Source organism: Syngnathus leptorhynchus, chromosome 4, assembly GCF_054491065.1.
Source record: "Syngnathus leptorhynchus isolate UIUO chromosome 4, UIUO_Slep, whole genome shotgun sequence".
Taxonomy (NCBI): Eukaryota; Metazoa; Chordata; class Actinopteri; order Syngnathiformes; family Syngnathidae; genus Syngnathus; species Syngnathus leptorhynchus.
Window position 1 is genome coordinate 5,222,942 of NC_141198.1, and position 17,915 is coordinate 5,240,856.

The following is a 17,915-nucleotide window of genomic DNA, read 5'->3' on the forward strand; positions in this document are numbered from 1 at the left end:
TCAAGCGCCCGTCAAAGTAGTGAATATCAGCAAGCATGCCACAGTGCTCAAACAATTGCGATCAATGACAGAATCAGAAAAAAATGATTGCATTTTCTGTGAAAGGTACATTCACAACTAGAAGAGAAAATTTGATTTTGATGGCATATGGGATCTTCAACTCCTTAAATCACAATGTTAGATTTAGGCAAGGAGAATAGAATCTCTCATCTACTCTAATCAACTCTTCCATCAACCTCACTTTTATTGATTTTGAGATCCCTGGTTACATAAGGACGGGGCCCCTAAAGGGGTGGGGAAATTAGCCAACAGGCATTGGCCCTGTACTTGTTTACTCTGATTCTTGCAGAGTCACTGCAAGCAGATTAGCTCTTTTGCACATCATTTCATCATATCATCTAAAATAATCATGTCCAAAGTCCGGGCCGTGAACCAAATCCAGCCCCCGGTCAGATTTCATACCTGCAGTTTTGGTCTTACAATGTATTATTTATGGCCCGCCTGCACTGTCAAACTGAATAGAAAAATCATGACTTGGAACTGTAATTCCTCCTATTACCAAAGAGTGGCAGCACCACCCCTCTCCTCTCCTTTCTGCCATGGCAACTGCAAAGAAAACAAGGAAAGTTGACATTGAGGGCCGTCGCTTTCAAGAGAAATGGGAATTACAATTCTTTACTGAAAATCAAGGCAATTGTGTTTGTCTAATTTGTAAAGAGACGGTTGCCTTGTTTAAGGAGTTCAACCTCAAGACACTATCAGACCAAACATGCTAACACATACGACAAGCTAATAGGGAGTAACAGCGCTGATCAAGTGAAGCAGCTCCAAGCTCAACTGGGCATCTCAGCAGTGATTCTTCATGCGAGGCTGTGTAAATCAAAAGTAAATATTACTTCATATTAAGTATACGTAAAATAAGTAAGTATAAGTATAAAATTACGGTATTACTTTCTGAAAGATATTGTAAATGACAAGAGCAAAATTCACTTGTTTTAAGTTTTAATAATAACAGCCAACTTTGCTTTACTTATAACTCCTGTTTAAAATGTTCATGAGGCAAAAATAATTTTAAACTCATGTAAATTTAAGGTATTTCATACAGTTTGTTCAATGTTATCTGACTCTTCAGATATGAATGAAAGGCAGAATTTGTGTTTTAGAGTTGTTCAAATCTGCCTGAGTGGCTTGTATTTGGTTATTTTGTCATTTAAATATAAAGACAATTGGGACAATGAAATTTGTTTTATAACAGTGAAATTATTGTAGTTAAAAAATGTCCGAAAAAACTATTGGCTTCACTTTATCAAATCTGGCCCTTCTTGCAAAAGGTTTGCACATCCCTGATCCCCATTGGGGACAAAGCGGTTTAGAAAATGGATGGAAATCATAATGAAATATTATTCTTACACACAACAAACGCTGATTCAAGCAATGCAAAAGCACCCTGAGCATTAAGAAATTTAAAATGGACTATATCTTTGCAAAGCCAACAATTTTAGCTATAGTATCAGCAGGGCATCTTTGCATCATTTTTATTTTTAGGCAGCCCTAAGGCCATTGTGAGTGAGTAGAAGCCAACCCATAAGCATCAAATCTGTAGGATTGTGACTTTATTTGAGGACAATCTGGTCTCACCATGACAAAAGTGTCATTGTTTTGTTAGGCCATGTCCTCAAATTCAAGGAATGACTGGCTGTCAATAAATCTCAGTGTTGCATGCATGAAGTTGAAAAACACACGATAGCACCACCCTTAGACATTGATGGAGAAATAATTTCATTATGTTTGATTATACATTTATGAATGCAGTGGTTTAACAATATATATTATGATTGCCTTGGGAAGAGTGTTTTTTTTTTAAGTTTTTGTTGTAAAATTAAGGTCAGAGGGAGATGAGGAATGAAAAGGTGTCTACCCCAAGCTGACCGAAGGGATGAGGAACGGCCGAGGACAACCTTTCTGCTTTTTAGTGATATGAAGAAACAAAGTGTTTTTTATGATGAAATGACGTGCAAAAGAGCTTATCTGCAAATGTCTGCTTGTGTTTACGCTGCCAAAACCTGTCAGTGGCGGAGGCCGTTTTGCTGATCTTGTTGATTCCCCATCCTTTTCGGGGCACCGCCTATTATGTAACTAGAGACCTCTAAATGAATAAAAGTGAGCTGGATAGGAGAAGCTGATTAGAATTGTGAGAACCATTAAGCTCTCCTATTTTCCTTGCAAGAAACCGGAAACGTCCTCTTTTCATTATTAGTGAGTTGTTTTGGAAAATAAACCTAACAGACACAAAAGTGATTTGATTTGTTTATTTCGGCAAGTACATAAACAACACACTTATTACAGATTCGTTTCACATTTGTTTGACATGACTACCCTGTGGGTATCTTGTCCTCCTTGCTGCTCCTGGGTTATCTTTTGTTCTGGAAATCAGACATCCTAGCACCACATATCTTGTTTTGTTCCCACCGTCACACACTCAGCACTTTACAGTTTCATACTCTCATGCACAGGATGTCTAATGAACTACTTTAAGATCAAACTCTTATGTTCCTTCAGTCATCATTGTGCACCAATCGGATAAAGATGAGAAAAGCAGCACCCTGAGCCAACAGCATGTTCCACTAACACTGAGCTATGTTCAGATTCATCCAAGACTACTGCAGAGGGAGCAGACACATTGGCCTTATTGTCTTCTGTCTCCATTTTTCTACAGCGACTGCAAGCATGCGTGTAGTGAGTGCAGGACTGAGGACAACGTAGGAGCATCAATGCCGAGTTAACTGAGGTCACCCCCTATGACTTTATTGACTAAAACATGTGAAATCAATGACGTGTAGATACTATAAATGGAAATTATTATATGGCGTAAGCGCTGACTGATGCTGAGTTAGTCAGCCGCAATACAGAATGACAGTTTGCTGGTTGATGGCTTTTGTTCTCAAAAGAAAAAGCGGCCCCTCTGCTACATCAGCAACCAGGTAAGGGACTTTAATATTAATAATTAAAAACACACACAAAGGTGAATTAATCTGTTTGGATGTAATGTTACTGGCACAAAATATGTAAGGCATCAATGTTTTTCCTGCATTCCTGTAGCATAGCGGAGGCGTGCTCAGGCCAGTTGTGGGAGTATTTGTTGTCAACGAGGAAGTACACTGTGACAGTTCCACAGACAACGGGTGAAGGTGTGGCCTCACAGGAGCACTAACACAGCATGTAGGTGGAAAGAATAAAATTTCATCGGCGCCACAATCTGCTCATTTACCACATACTACAATGACACGTGAACTTCTTTTGTGGGTCCTCATCCTAAATGGCGCACTCAAGCTATCAGGTATGTCAGTATTGTAAACATTTACCTCCATTGTGCAACTAAGCTTGGAATGACATTCTTCTGTTTGTGTAAAGCTCTTTGACCTGTCTGTAAGCTGTCATGTACTTACTAAACGTATGAAATTGTGTTCAGTATTTTTCAGCAACAGCAAGTTGCATAAAAGAAGGCAGCTGGCGATAGCTTATGTCAGTGTCGGGATCAAGTTCTAATAATTATATATATATATATATATATATATATATATATATATATATATATATATATATATATATATATATATATATATATATATATATATATATATATATATATACATACATACATACATACATACATACATACATATATATATATATATATATATATATCTACACACAAAATTGGATATAGATTTAATTATAATATTGTTATAATATTAGCACACATATATATATATATATATATATATATATATATAGAGAGAGAGAGAGAGAAAGACAGACAGAGAGAGAGAGAGAGAGAGAGAGAGCGAGAGAAATAATTAAAATATTTACATACATACAGACATACCATACATACATCACGAAAAAGATGAAATCTTTTCATAACAAGCCCAGACTAGTGTCAGTCTGGCGTGCTTGATGTTTATTTCTGGTCTCGCAAGACCCAGTGAGGTCTTGTAATTTTTCTGCAGCAACAGTACATGAAAAGAGAACAAATGTTATTCGGCCAAAATGAGCAATAATCACGCGAATAAAAAAATGGATAGCATTAAAGGGTGGTTGAATTAATCACGTTAATAACACATTTAACTGACACCGCTAAATTATTCGGAGAGCATTTATGACAATCTGAATAAAGATGGGGCAAGATGAATACCATTGCGGTATCAATGGAAGCATCCAAATCAAATTGGCACTTGCTCTCCTTGTAATCCTCCAGAATCTAGGAAGCAGCTTTCAAACAAACGTGTCTCTTCCTTTCCTAGTCCATTTCCCACTAAACTGAAGAGTCAGCTTTTCTACAGTAATCTACCCCCCCAATCGCTTACCATTATATTCATGTTGTTGTTGTTTTTTTATTCAAAATTAGTCCAACCGTTGTTTTTTTTCTCTTCCGTTATTGTTATCACAAAGCAAAATAAAGTTCTCTCCTTCAACAGACAGCCATCCCGCCCTATCTGAGAGTGGAAAGGACTATGAGCTTGTACGACCTGTCAGACTTCACTCAGTCAGAAGAAGAAGAGACACCGGGGTGAGCAAACATTATATGTGCAAATCTTAACTTGTAAGATAAGTGGTAAATTCCAGTTATTCCTTTGAAAATTCTCCTTCATCCAGGTAATTTTATTCTCATGGCACTGATTCCATTCAGCCTCTTGTTGAATGAACTCATAAGCCTGCCTGGCAGGTGAAATGTCTTCCGCCTATCTAAACAGTCCATTTGTGATCGATTCAGTCCCTGATATTAGTTACGGTGGTATTACCCCCCGACCTCCTTTGCTACACGTTTTGTTTGGTCACATATTACAATACATATTACTAAGATAAATGCTACTGGTGGCATTTTGTTAGTCAGATGAGTCTGATTGAGTAGAATGAAGTTTATCATATTTGTTTTGATGGATACAATCTTGTTTCCCTCCTCTGCAGAACCTCAGGCCAGAGACCCTGAAGTATGCAATGACTGTAGAAGGAAGAGACGTCGAAATGCACCTACAAAAAAACAAGTAAGAGCACATTTCCGGAAAAAAGGTGGCAAATGTTTAATGTGGCATTTATTTCATGATTGCAGTTAAATGTTAACGATTGTAAAGAAAGAAGTTAAGCGGCGTTGCTGTGGTACTTAGAACTTGCTGATTGTAGGCTGTTCTCACGACGAGTGAGATGTTTCACATCCTTTTTATGTTTTTTTTTGGTCAGCACTGATTTAAAAAAAAAAGACCCATATTACTCATGCTACATCCACAATTTTGCAACAAATAACCTATGTATGTATGACTGATAACATCATCCTTTTATTTTCATTCTCAGTGACTTACTCACTCGAGACTACACAGAGACTTTTTACCAAGAGGATGGGACACAAGTCACGACTTTTCCAAATGACATTGTAAGTCTTTTAGAGTTATGGAACATAAATAGGCTTGTAAATTATTCACCAATCGGTATACGCATGCAGGGCATAAAGCATAAACTAATGGTCACATCTTTACCAGGATCACTGCTACTATCATGGGAAGATCGTGAACCAAAGCGACTCGACAGTTAGCATCAGCACCTGTGATGGACTTCGGTAAGCCTTACAATTAACCATTAATGAATGAATGAATGAATGAACGAACGGACGAATGAATGGCCAACAATCACACATAGGTGGCATGAAAACGGACAAAAATATGGAGTTGGGGTGACAACTATTACAGCTTTCAAGCTCTTCACAAAGATTTTGTACAAGATTCAAGGAGCTCCCCTGTGTAATATTTGTCCGTGCCTTGCATACCATCCCATAATTCATTTGAATTCAGGGTTCTGTGCAGGCCAATGTATTTGTTCCACAACAGAATTGCGCAACCATGCCATTGTGTACCTTGGTCAGTAAGTCACGCTGAAACAGAAATAGGCCTTTTCAAAAAGTATTTCCCACTAAATTGGCAGCATACAAAATCCAAATGTCTAGCATAAAAACGTTTGCATCACACATTCCAACCAATCATGACTTTAACCTACAGTCTGTTTTCAAAATTATCTAAATGGATGGGACTGGTGCTCATATTCGGTACAGTAGCATTTTTTTAAATTTTGTTCCAGGGGTTATTTCAGGACATCAGCCCAGAGGTACTTGATCGAACCACTGACTGGTGATGATGAGGGGGATCATGCAGTAATGAAGTTCAACGAAGAGGACTACACACCCGCTGTGTGCGGTGTCACCAACACGACATGGAGCACAGATTTCGAGCCACCAACAAGCCGCAGTCGCTCCAGATCCGCGGTTCGAGAAACATTTCTGTGACACTCACATGCACAATATAGGCTCTGATGCGGCTGTATTAGGAAGTCACAAGAAAAATGATTGTCCAACTCTACCTTGGAAGCCACAGCAGTTTTTTTTATAGCTGCCTGTTGCCACGGGGATTCTGTTTTTGCAGGCAGATGGAATTCAAATTCTGTGTTTGTTGCAGTGCAAGAGCACTAACTGTCTTTGTTGTATTTCAGGGTATTTCCATCATTCAGCAACAGAAATACATTGAGCTCTACCTTGTTGCTGATAACCGTGAGGTAAGACTACACCAAATGTCATCATGAATACTTTTTGGTGGAGAGGTGATATGCTTTAAGTTGTTATGAGTTCCTCTCACCTTTTTTCTCTGACTGCCAGTAAAACATACAGGGCATGAGCCTGCTCTAAAATGGTTGTGCGATTTCAGTATGTGAAGATAAACCGGGATCAAACTGAGCTGAGGAAAAGGATATTTGAAGTCGTCAACTTTGTCAACATGGTGAGTTAATACTAATTCAAACAATGATCTGTAGGCTGCACTGCTCTCTGAAGTTTGGATTACATTTGGTGGACATTTTATTGCTTTGCTATGTAACACAAATCCTCCAGATTTATTATTGCAAATTATCTAGTGTGGCATTAAAATGTTAGCTTATTGTGTGTTATTTGATAAAGAGTTGATTTTTATTATTTTAATGACCTCGTTTTGGTGTTGTGTGCAGGTATACAAGCCCCTGAGGACCTTCATTGCTCTTGTCGGGCTGGAGATCTGGTCCAATCGTGACTTGATCTCCATCACTCCTCCGGCCGGCGCTAATCTAAATGCTTTTATGACATGGAGGAATTCTGAGCTGGTCAAGAGAAAGAAACATGACAATGCACATCTTATCAGGTCAGAATTGTTTCTATTTACGTAATTGGTATAACTCTAGTGAGTGATTTCATGAGTTTTTGGAATCACAGATACGTAGCATCATGTGCAAAAGACCTCGCATGTCAGACTTAGAAAACAACAATGACATCGGGTAACTTATTTACATATTTTTAATATGCCAAACAAAAAGGAAGCTTGACTTCCTGATGACATGTCTTGTTATGTATGATGACTCTGAAAGTGATTCAATCTGACACCAACACAGAAATGTCCTATCATCCTAAAACTCACACTCAATGTTTGCGGTAATAAATTTGATTCCATCCCATTTTGTTAAAGTTCAAGGACTAGTGGCTCCGGAAGACCTACCTTGCATTCAAAAGATGTTTCTATTTGTCTTTCAGTGGGATTGACTTTGAGGGAGCAACGGTGGGACTGGCGTACATCGGGACTCTCTGTTCTGGTCATTCTGTCGGGGTAGTCCAGGTAAGCCTTTTTTCTTATACGAAATATGGGATGTCTAGATAGTAAATATTTGGCAGACACATGCTCAGTCTAGTGGTGATTGCAACTTTTGACTGACCTGAACAGGAGATGTTATTGTTCTGTACATGCATCTCAAAAGACATTGTTATTCCCACTCGCCCAGTTCCAAAATCACATGCTGCAGATAATAAATTATTTTTTTATCAATTTACAGTTATTGGCTTCAATCCAAATACAACCCTTATCTTAAAAATAACACCTAGATGTGATGACTCCAAATGTGTTCTATAAGGAAATCTAATGACACTTTGAGGTATGAATAGCTAGTCTTAGTATCTATGCAGTATGATTTGGAATCAAACGCATTGTACAAGATTGTACCTTGTGTCGGATATTTCTCATGAATTGCAAAACTTAAGCTTAAAGGTTACACACACAAAAAATAAAGTCACAAAGGTTAGAATAAAGGAGAACAAGGCAAATTGAGGAACCTCACTGTTGTTGACGTTGAGGAATTCGACACGTGTCTCACAGGACCACAACAATCGAGCCATTGCTGTGGGGGCCACATTGGCCCATGAGATGGGCCATAATCTTGGCATGAATCATGATGACTCCAGTGCTTGTATCTGCGCTGGGAATAGCTGTATCATGGGTGCAGCCCTCAGGTAAGGAACCTCTGACGTGGTTGCATTCTCAATGCATGCAAAACCTATCGAGAATCTTCACTCAACTGTTAACACAAGAGCCTTTATGGACAATTGTTCTAATTACCCACTGATAGATTACTAAAAAAATGATGAATTAAGAAAATGTGTAAAGGGACTGAATGCTCCATAGCAGAGAGCAAACAGGGTCACTAATTTCTGCAGTTTGTATTACTTAAAATCCGTTCATTTTCTATTATGCTGTTCACGGTAATGGGTGAGGTGGAGTCTATCCCAGCAAATTTGGGTAAGAGGCAGGCTGACCAGATCTTTCTCGTCATCAGTTAATCACAGCACAATATAGTGCACCAACGCAGTCACATTTGTTCAACATTGGCGAATTCAGATTCAGTCCCTGAAAAAAAAAAAAAACACAGACAAGGACAACATGCAAACGCCTCACAGACATGCGAGGTGTCTTGTGCCAAATGTGTCACTTCTGCTTCACAACCAATGCCAAAAACACTTACGCCTTGCCTGACGGAAAAAGGCACTGCGTTGACACAAATGGTCGTCTGATGAATGCAATATTTGCCTTCCATCCTCTCCACCAGCTGGGACATCCCTCGCACTTTCAGTAGCTGCAGCAGCAGAGACTATGAGAAATACTTGAGCGGCCGCAGCCCAAGCTGTATGCTGAACAAGCCGGACTACATGAGTCTGGTGGTGCCCTCTGTCTGTGGAAACGGTTTTGTCGAGAAAGGAGAGCAGTGTGACTGTGGGACTGAAAAGGTAAATGCTGGATATCATAGCAAATTCTTTTGACTATTGAATCTAACTCATCTCTTCCTTTCAAGGTCTATCTTTTGTCACGGATTTCAATTAGCTTGACTTTACACTGCACCTCCAAGTGCCCAAGTAGTTTGATCTAATATAATTCCATTTAAGTTTCAAGTGACACATGCATCTCATATGACCAATTAAGTTGCATCAGAAAGGTTCCAGGACGGGCGTCGCTATCTATATTCTTTTTTATATAAATTGTGACAATTCATCATTCAGTGCGCAAGCAAAGGTGAATATTGCGGCAAGACAACTTGTGGCAACACGTCAACACTCAAACAATGCCCCGAGCAGACGATATTTGCTATGACTGCATTTTTATCCCCCATAAGAAAGAGTGACTGTTTCTGTTAGTTTCTCTAGACATTCCCATGACTCACATCCGAATTGTGTCACTTGAGAGCCACACTTGACCCACTGGGTGTAAATCCAACCTTTGAATTGCAAATGTGTGTCGTATCTTGAGGTTATCCAAGCAACATCTGTGGACAGCATGTCTGTCTGTGGTGAATATTGCAACAATGTTAGTGTGTTGAAATCGGCCTGTTTGGCTGAAATGAGGTGGAGCACATTGCTTCCCTTGTCTGAGAGTTTGGTTAGGCTTAAGGCCCAAAGGCATCATCAGGAGTCTGACACGAACAAACACATTGACAAAGTATCATTGGCTATTGGTGTCTTATTAGTATAGTTATCGCATGAGCTGATGTTTTTGGCACTCACCATGGCTATATGACGTAACATCAGGATTTAAATTCTACCCCAGTGTAAATTACAGCCATGATAGCAATCTTGATAGATGTATATAAAATAGTTTTTTCAAAGGCAAAATTTTGATGCATTCCATTGATGATAAAGTTTTTGGAAGAAACTGGCTCGTGACTAGAGATTTGGTGGTCACCTTTGAATGTATGAAATAGAGCTCAAAATTAATCAGTCTACTAATTACGTTAAATAATGTAAATTGCCATTATGCTTTAGGGAGAGGGGGGTTAAGGAATGTAAAAAGCAGACATGCATTTTCAAATTTTAATGATTTAATGGAACGATTGTTTATTGTTTTCACTGATATGCTTTGGTTCTGAAGCTTGTAACAAACCTCAGCGTGATTTGTTGCCACTTGATTCACTTTCAAAATGTTGTCTTGTTTGTACAAGTACTCTTGGTGCATTATGCTTGAAGAAAATTGATTGTGCCTGCACAACACAGTGACATCTATGGCAAGCTTTGAACGTGTTCGGATTTGTTCGCTATATCTCGTCTGATAAGCCTGCAGGTTGCTAGCAGCCGAAGTTGGAAATGGAAAAAGAAATTTCTGTCGTCCTCAAAAACAAAGCTTTCTGCATTTGTGTCTGTGTCTTTTCATAGGAGTGCACCAACCCATGCTGCAATGCAACCACTTGCACCCTAAGTGAGGGCTCCCAGTGTGCTGCAGGGGAGTGTTGTGACGACTGCAAGGTGAGCAACGTTGTAGTTGTTCAATCTAAGTCATCGATTGGGGTATATGATGCGGTGCAGCCATCTAGTGGGGTGCCATGAGTTTAAATATCTATCCGACAGTCGATTGTTTAGCTACAAGGCAATAATCCATACAAAATGTGCTGATTCTGACATTTGAGGTGCTGTATCTGAACCAGCAAGGGGGATGGTGAGTGATGCAGTAGGCGGCACAGTGGAGCGCTGGTTAGCATGGCTACTCCACTGTGTAGAGGTTGCAGGTTCGATTCTAGCATCGGCCTTCCTGTGTGGAGTTTGCATGTTCTCCCAGTGCTTGAATGGGTTCTGTCCGGGTACTCCATTTTCCTCCGACATTCCAAAAACATGCATGGTAGGCCGATTGACCGCTCCAAATTGTCTGTAGGTATGAGTGTGAAAGGTTATTTGTCTATGTGTGCCCTGTAATTGGTTGGTAACCGGGTCAGGGTGTACCCCGCCTACCGCCCAATGACCATTGGGATAGGCTCCAGCACGCCCGCGATCCTTATGAGAAAAATGCCCAATGCAACTTTCCCACGTCCTGCTAGTGGGGCAGCCTGTCATGTGATACACGGTTAAAAAATGACTTCCTGGATATTTGAATAATGGTCAACATTTTAAGATAAAATCATATCTGCAGGCTCAGCGAGAACTTAAATCAGACAGTCGCAAACACAAAATAGCGAATGATAATGGGTTACATCCAAAAACAAATGATGTAACTTGCCGGGGTAATTTATACAGCAATATCATGGGCCAGCTGAACCCCACTCTAGCAAGAGAGAGGCGGGTAAACCCCATGACACTGATGTCATAAACCAAACAAAGTCACAGTAAAAAGCCAAGCAGTCACGAGATTGTATTTTCTGTGTTCCAGGTGCTAAACAGGCCAGATGTTTATAATAGCAGTGTGCTAACCTTCCCTTAACAATTGCTCAGGGGAGCTTTTGTGTTCATAGAGGTCAACTCCCCGTCCAAATCTGTGAATACTTCGGTCAAGACTACGTCATACTAAACACATGACTTATTTGACTGACAAAATCTGACTATCCTACATTTCGACTTGGATGGCTTGATTCTCCACCCGCTAGATACGGTTGCTCATAGCCCCCCATTGCCACAAGATACATGGACATAAAATGGCCTTATCAAAGAGCAATGGGTCCTGTTGTCTCCACAGATACTTCCGCGATCTTGGGAGTGTCGGAGGAAACAGGATGAATGTGATCTCGCAGAATACTGTGATGGGCAGAGTGACACATGTCCTGAGGATGTATTCAGTGTCAACGGCTTACCATGTGATGAAGGCTCTGGTTATTGTTATAATGGCCAGTGTCCAAAAAGATCAGACCAGTGCCTCAAACTATATGGAACAAGTAAGTCTCAATGTTCCTTGACTTGTTAAGTGCAGATTAAATTGAAACGAACATTCAGTCAGGATTTTATAAGCACTTGGACAAGCAGATACGAAGTGATAACTTTAGGTGTCCTCAGGTGCTATTGAGGCCCGTCCTTCCTGCTATGAACAAAACACCAGAGGAACTTACTATGCCTTCTGCAAACGTCCCTCAAATGATCAATACATCCCCTGCCAGAAAGAGTGAGTTGTTTGCCTTTGTTTGCAGAATCAAATGTAGTAAGCCTATTGATGTCACTGTCACAATTCGTACAGTTGCACAAGTAAAACTATTGCGCTCATTGCAGAGATGTGTTTTGTGGGAAGCTCTTCTGTCACGGTGGAAACAACAGCCCAAACTATGGCCGCATGGTGAGGGTTGGTGACTGCAAAGCAGCTTTCTTTGGAGAATACACTAAAGACTACGGCCAGGTGGACACCGGGACAAAATGTGGGGACGGAAAGGTAACAGGCAGCGTATGATTTTCTCTTTTCGTAGTGTCGTGTAAAAGTTAACGACTTCTATTTCTAACATGATAGCCTTGCTTTTTCAGGTATGCAGTGAGAGTGAATGTGTGAGTCTTCCAAATGCTTACAGAATCACAAACTGCTCTGCAAAATGTCCTGGACATGCCGTAAGTACTTCAACAACTATATTGGGCATTATTTTTCTCGTAGACCGTATCGTAGTGATTGTTATGCTCAAGCGGCCAGTTATAATGATGACGCCACATTCATTTAGAATCATTTCAGGTGTATGGTTGCTGTAAATGGGAGTATTAGAATAAAACATCATGAACTAATTTTTTGTATCAGGAAATTGAAACAAAATATTAGGAAATAAAGGATGCAGTGCAACAGTAACTGAGCAGTCCGAATTGTTATGCCATCAAAACATTTTTTACTGGCGGCTTTGGCTCCATCTGAAGAGCGAGAGATTGCTCCCACCCTTTTATTTTTTTTTTTGTAATAAATTCATGGCTAGATAGTGTCCCTAAGTTGTGTTATCATGACATTACGATCTCGGTGTCCCTGATCCTGGCGCCTTCTTATAGGTCGTTAGAGACCTCCGCCTTGCCCCTCTATCCAGTCTGCTAAATGGCATTGTAAAGGGAGTGTTTGTAAAAGAAGAGAAGAATAAAACATTCAGTTATTTAATACTGTATTATTATTTTCATTACTGTCTTTTATATGTACAGCACTTTGCAGTGGTGGTCGTTAAAGTGTTATAGAAATAAAATTGGTTTTATTTACAGACGAGGAATGTGGCTCCAGTGCATATCATTTTGCCCTTCAATCCTCCGCTTCTGCCATCTAGTGGGAGAGAGAGAGAGAAAGAGAGAGAGAAAGAGAGAGAGAGAGAGAGAGACAGAGACAGAGACAGATAGACAGAGAGACAGAGAGACAGAGAGACAGAGAGACAGAGAGACAGAGAGAGATAATGCAACATGGATGTTTCTTTTTTTAATGTGTTTGTGCTTTCAACTTGTCAGGTGTGTAATCACAAAAGTGAGTGTCAGTGTGAGCCTGGCTGGTTGCCTCCTTCATGCGCTTCCAAAGACGACGAGTTCAGCTCTCTTTCTACTGGTACCTGTAGTTATTCATTTGAAAAACTTTACCAATATAAGCTTGCATTGCTGCATATGCAAAGTGATCATTTTTCTGTCACTGCAGGAGCAACTGCTGCCATCGCAGTGGCAGTTTCATTAGTGGTTCTGGGGATAATTATTGCTGCCATCGTAGGCGTCATCTGGAAAAAACGACAGAGCCCTGTGTTACCAACGTAAGTCACCATCAAACATATTGAACACAGTTTGAAAATGTCACTGTAAGCACAGTGTTGTGGCGACAAAAGGATAAACTGTCATTTTTCTATAACAGTGCTCATAAAGTAAGGAAGGAGCCAGCAGTGGACAGCTCAGCTGTCAGTCTTAAAGCACAAGTTCCTCATCCACCCACACAAGTGTCGCAGGTAACGTTACAATGTTTCATGAAATTTACGCATATGAAACGATCCACAATCACCTAAAATAATCAATCATAATGATGATTGGAGGCTGGGAGGCCAAAACCCAAAGGACCACCTCCTCCACCTCCAGCAGCAGCAAACAGACCAACTCCCTCAAACTACAACTATACAGTTGTCCGTCAGGTAACGCTCATTCACTTAATCCATTAAATTGATGTAATCCAAAACTCAGATGTGCTCATTCACTTAATCCAGTCAATTAATGTGATCCAAACTCGGACGTATACTACCCTAACTTCAACTGTGATTGGCTCCAGGGCATTTGTGCTGGTAGAAAATGGATGAATGGGCTCTCTAGGAAATCAGTGGGCATGCCCAACCCAACCCCCACAGATTCAGGTTATGCTTGTTTGTCAAACACCATGAACCAGGAAATAGCCTTCCTTGGCTAGGTTGACAAACAAAGCTCAAATACAAGAGACCACCCTTGAAAGTTTAGCCTAGCGCAAATACAACAGTCCACCCTTGAAAGTTTAACCTTGGCTGATTTCGGCACTCTTCTCGGTTACAAATTGCAAGTGTATCGACATGACATTGGATCTAAGTGATGGGAGACTGGGAAATAATTCGTAAAAATTATCATCATAATCATGGTAATAAAAAAATAGTCATGATTCTAACTGTCATAATTATAATTGACAAATATTGTTTGTTTTATGTCTTTGCTCAATAGGCACTAAGGCCAGTACCTCCACCTAAGGTCTAATGGCTCACCATGCAATACTTTCAGCAAGGGAAATATCCACCTTTTCCACGGAACACAATTATTTGTTATTCAGGTTTTTCTACCTCAGCGCAAGGAGAGTCACTGAGGAGATAAAGGGACTGTATTGAGTCAAGCGCTGAGGACTCAACTTGAAAAGACTTTTTAAAAACATCTTTTAGTTTATTTAAATTTTGTATTTTTTTATCTAATTGTATTCACTGCTGAATTGTAATATAATAGACGTGGATTCAACAATTAACCGTTCTGTATGTCTCAATTCTTTATATATGTACAAACCGGATTCTGTTGAAGTTGGGAAATTGTGTAAAATGTAAATAAAAATAAAATACAACGATTTGAAAATATTTCTCAACCCGTATTCAATTGAATACACTACAAACGCAACATATTTAATGTTCAAACTGATAAAGTTTAAAAAAAAAATAATAATTAACTTAGAATTTCATGGCTGCAACACGTCTAGTAGAAGTTGGGAAAGGTGGCAAAAGCTGAGAAAAGCTAATCAAACACCTATTTGGAACATCCCACATGTGATCAGGCTAATTGGGAACAGTTGGGTACCATGATTGCGTATAAAAGGAGCCTCCCCAAAAATGCTCAGACATTCACAAGCAAGGATGGGGCGAGGTTCACCACTGTGTCCACAACTGTGTGAGAAAATAGTTGATCAGTTTAAAAACAACATTTCTCAACGCAAAATTGCAAAGAATTTAGGGATTTCGACATCTACGGTCCATAATATCATCATCATCAAAAGGTTCAGAGAATCTGTTGAAATCACTGCATGTAGGCGCAATGGCCGGAAACCAAGACTGAATGACCGTGACCTTCGATCCCTCAGACGGTACTGCCTTAAAAACCAACATGAGTGTGTAAAGGATATCACCAAATGGGCTCAGGAAAACTTTAGAAAACCACTGTCAGTAAATACAGTAAGTGCAGGTTAAAACTCTACCATGCAAAGCAAAAGCCGTTTATGAACAACATCCAGAAACGCCGCCGGCTGGGTTCTCTGGGCCCAAGCTCATATAAAATGGACTGATGCACAATGGGAAAGTGTTTTGTGGTCTGATGTCCACTTTTCAATTTGTTTTTGGAAACACCGGATATCGTGTCCTCCGGACCATAGAGGAAGAGGACGATCCGGACTGTTATCAACGGAAAGTTCAAAAGCCAGCATCTGTGATGTTATGGGGGTGCATTAGTTCCCATTGCATTGGTGACTTACATTTCTGTGAAGGCAACATAAATGCTGAAAGGTACATAGAGATTTTGGAGCAACATATGCTGCCATCCAAGCAATGTCTTTTTCATGGACGCCGATGCTTATTTCAGCAAGATAATGCCAAGCCACATTCTGCACGTGTTAGAACAGCGTGGCTTCGAAGTAAAAGAGTCCAGGTTCTCCCCTGGCCCGCTTGCAGTCCAGACCTGTCTCCCATTGAAAATGTGTGGCGCATTATGAAGCGTAAAATACGACAGGGAAGACCCCGGACTGTTGAACAACTGAAGCGGTTCATCAAAAATGGGAAATATTTCCACATGAGAAGTTAAGAGAATTAGTCTCCTCTCTTCCAAAACGTTTATTGCGTGTTATTAAAAGGAAAGGTGATGTAACAAACTGGTAAACATGCCCTTTCCCAACTTCTGCTGCACGTGTTGCAGCCATGAAATTCTAAGTTAATTATTATTTGAAGAATAAAATAAAGTTTATGAGTTTGAGCATTAAATATGTTGTCTTTGTAGTGTATTCAATTGAATATAGGTTGAAAAGGATTTTCAAATCATTGTATTTTGTTTTTATTTACATTTAACACAATTTCCCAACTTCAACCGAATCCGGTTTGTATGTACATGCGTGTGTGGGTATATTTTTAGGGGGGGAAAAAAAATAAAATAAAAATAAAAATAAAAATAAATAAAAATATATATATATATATATTTTTGCCAAAGCACACATATATATATATATATATATATATATATATATATATATATATATATATATATATATATATATATGTGTGTGCTTTGGCAAAAACAGATTTGTGTTGAATGTGAAATCTCCAAAATTCTTAGCATATTCTATTGGAAATAGCTAAATGGCATTACACGTCAATTTAAAAAAATCCAATTTGTTTCAAGTTTCCTCTACATGTGTTACAATCTCTATAAGTTGCAGCTTGATCTGCTGCGGTTTGCCATTTCAATAAAATGGGAACACATCTTTGAGTGTACTGTACTATGTACTGTAAGTGGTTCTATTTCTTTGAAGCACAGCAACACAATACCAACTTACTGGTCAGCTACTTTTAGAACAGGCCCATTAAGTACTCATGTGGTTCCTTGGGGGCTAGCAGATATACACATGTATTATGTTGGTGAATGTACTAGATGCTTCAAAATAGTATCATTTATAGTCAGTGCTGTTTCCTGTTTCGGCCACTTGGTGATGGCATTATAAATGTAACTTGTGCACAAACAAGGGCCACACTAAGAAAAAAAAGAAATCAAGTAAAAAAAAAAACGAAAAAAGTATATGTTTTTATAGCATAAAGGTAGAAATTTACAAAAAGGTGGAATGCTATGTGAGTGAGGACAATTTTGGACAAGTCTAATTATGTATTAGAAATAAGTATTTCTAACAATTTGAGGCAACAAACCACAGTGCCCTGTATTTGGCTGGCAACCAGTTCAGGGTGTTCCCCGCCTCCTGCCCGAAGATTACTGGGATGGGTTCCAGCCCACCCGCGACCTTCTTGAGGAAAAACTGGCTCGAATAGATGGACGGATGATGGATGGATGCCTTGTTTAAGGACACTTTAATTATTTAGATGATATTTCATGTTTATATTTTGATGATTTGGCTCCTTTAACCAAGGATTTAAAAAACATTTGGCTTGATTTTTGTGCCTTCATGACAGGTAAACAGCACAACCTGGATTTTGGGGTGTCATAAAGAGAAATTTAAGTTGGAATTTTTTTTTATTAAAGATAAATTACTGACATTTATTCAAATGTTAACACAACAAGGCAAGCAAGTTGTTTCTACTTATACAAGTTGGGGTTCAATCAAAGGGACAACTGTTTTGTAAACTCATTTGTTTGTTGTGAAATAGGG

General features: G+C 39.4%; 2 protein-coding genes across 4 annotated transcripts in view; both read left to right on the forward strand.

Moving 5' to 3' along the window:
- The window catches only part of adam28 (ADAM metallopeptidase domain 28), a 20,446-nt gene extending 18,152 nt beyond the window's left edge, over positions 1–2,294 (forward strand). For 2 of the 3 annotated variants that reach the window (XM_085908993.1, XM_085908990.1), the window contains one exon: positions 1,885–2,294. In XM_085908993.1, the coding sequence (XP_085765119.1) occupies positions 1,885–1,899 (15 nt within the window). In that variant the 3' untranslated portion in view covers positions 1,900–2,294. The remainder of the gene's footprint in view (positions 1–1,884) is intronic. The other variant, XM_085908991.1, reaches the window with a different exon arrangement.
- LOC147057699 (zinc metalloproteinase-disintegrin-like jararhagin) overlaps positions 1–17,021 on the forward strand; it is a 17,417-nt gene extending 396 nt beyond the window's left edge. Inside the window, exons 2-24 of the mRNA XM_085908989.1 lie at positions 2,717–2,981; positions 3,100–3,337; positions 4,479–4,570; positions 4,969–5,045; positions 5,350–5,428; positions 5,535–5,611; positions 6,127–6,310; positions 6,535–6,597; positions 6,747–6,818; positions 7,042–7,211; positions 7,598–7,679; positions 8,214–8,347; positions 8,941–9,118; positions 10,535–10,624; positions 11,823–12,018; positions 12,137–12,242; positions 12,347–12,503; positions 12,593–12,673; positions 13,532–13,625; positions 13,713–13,821; positions 13,920–14,010; positions 14,095–14,190; positions 14,741–17,021. Of these exons, the coding sequence (XP_085765115.1) occupies positions 3,280–3,337; positions 4,479–4,570; positions 4,969–5,045; positions 5,350–5,428; positions 5,535–5,611; positions 6,127–6,310; positions 6,535–6,597; positions 6,747–6,818; positions 7,042–7,211; positions 7,598–7,679; positions 8,214–8,347; positions 8,941–9,118; positions 10,535–10,624; positions 11,823–12,018; positions 12,137–12,242; positions 12,347–12,503; positions 12,593–12,673; positions 13,532–13,625; positions 13,713–13,821; positions 13,920–14,010; positions 14,095–14,190; positions 14,741–14,773 (2,319 nt within the window). The 5' untranslated portion in view covers positions 2,717–2,981; positions 3,100–3,279 and the 3' untranslated portion in view covers positions 14,774–17,021. The remainder of the gene's footprint in view (positions 1–2,716; positions 2,982–3,099; positions 3,338–4,478; positions 4,571–4,968; positions 5,046–5,349; positions 5,429–5,534; positions 5,612–6,126; positions 6,311–6,534; positions 6,598–6,746; positions 6,819–7,041; positions 7,212–7,597; positions 7,680–8,213; positions 8,348–8,940; positions 9,119–10,534; positions 10,625–11,822; positions 12,019–12,136; positions 12,243–12,346; positions 12,504–12,592; positions 12,674–13,531; positions 13,626–13,712; positions 13,822–13,919; positions 14,011–14,094; positions 14,191–14,740) is intronic.
- Positions 17,022–17,915: the final 894 nt, after the last annotated feature.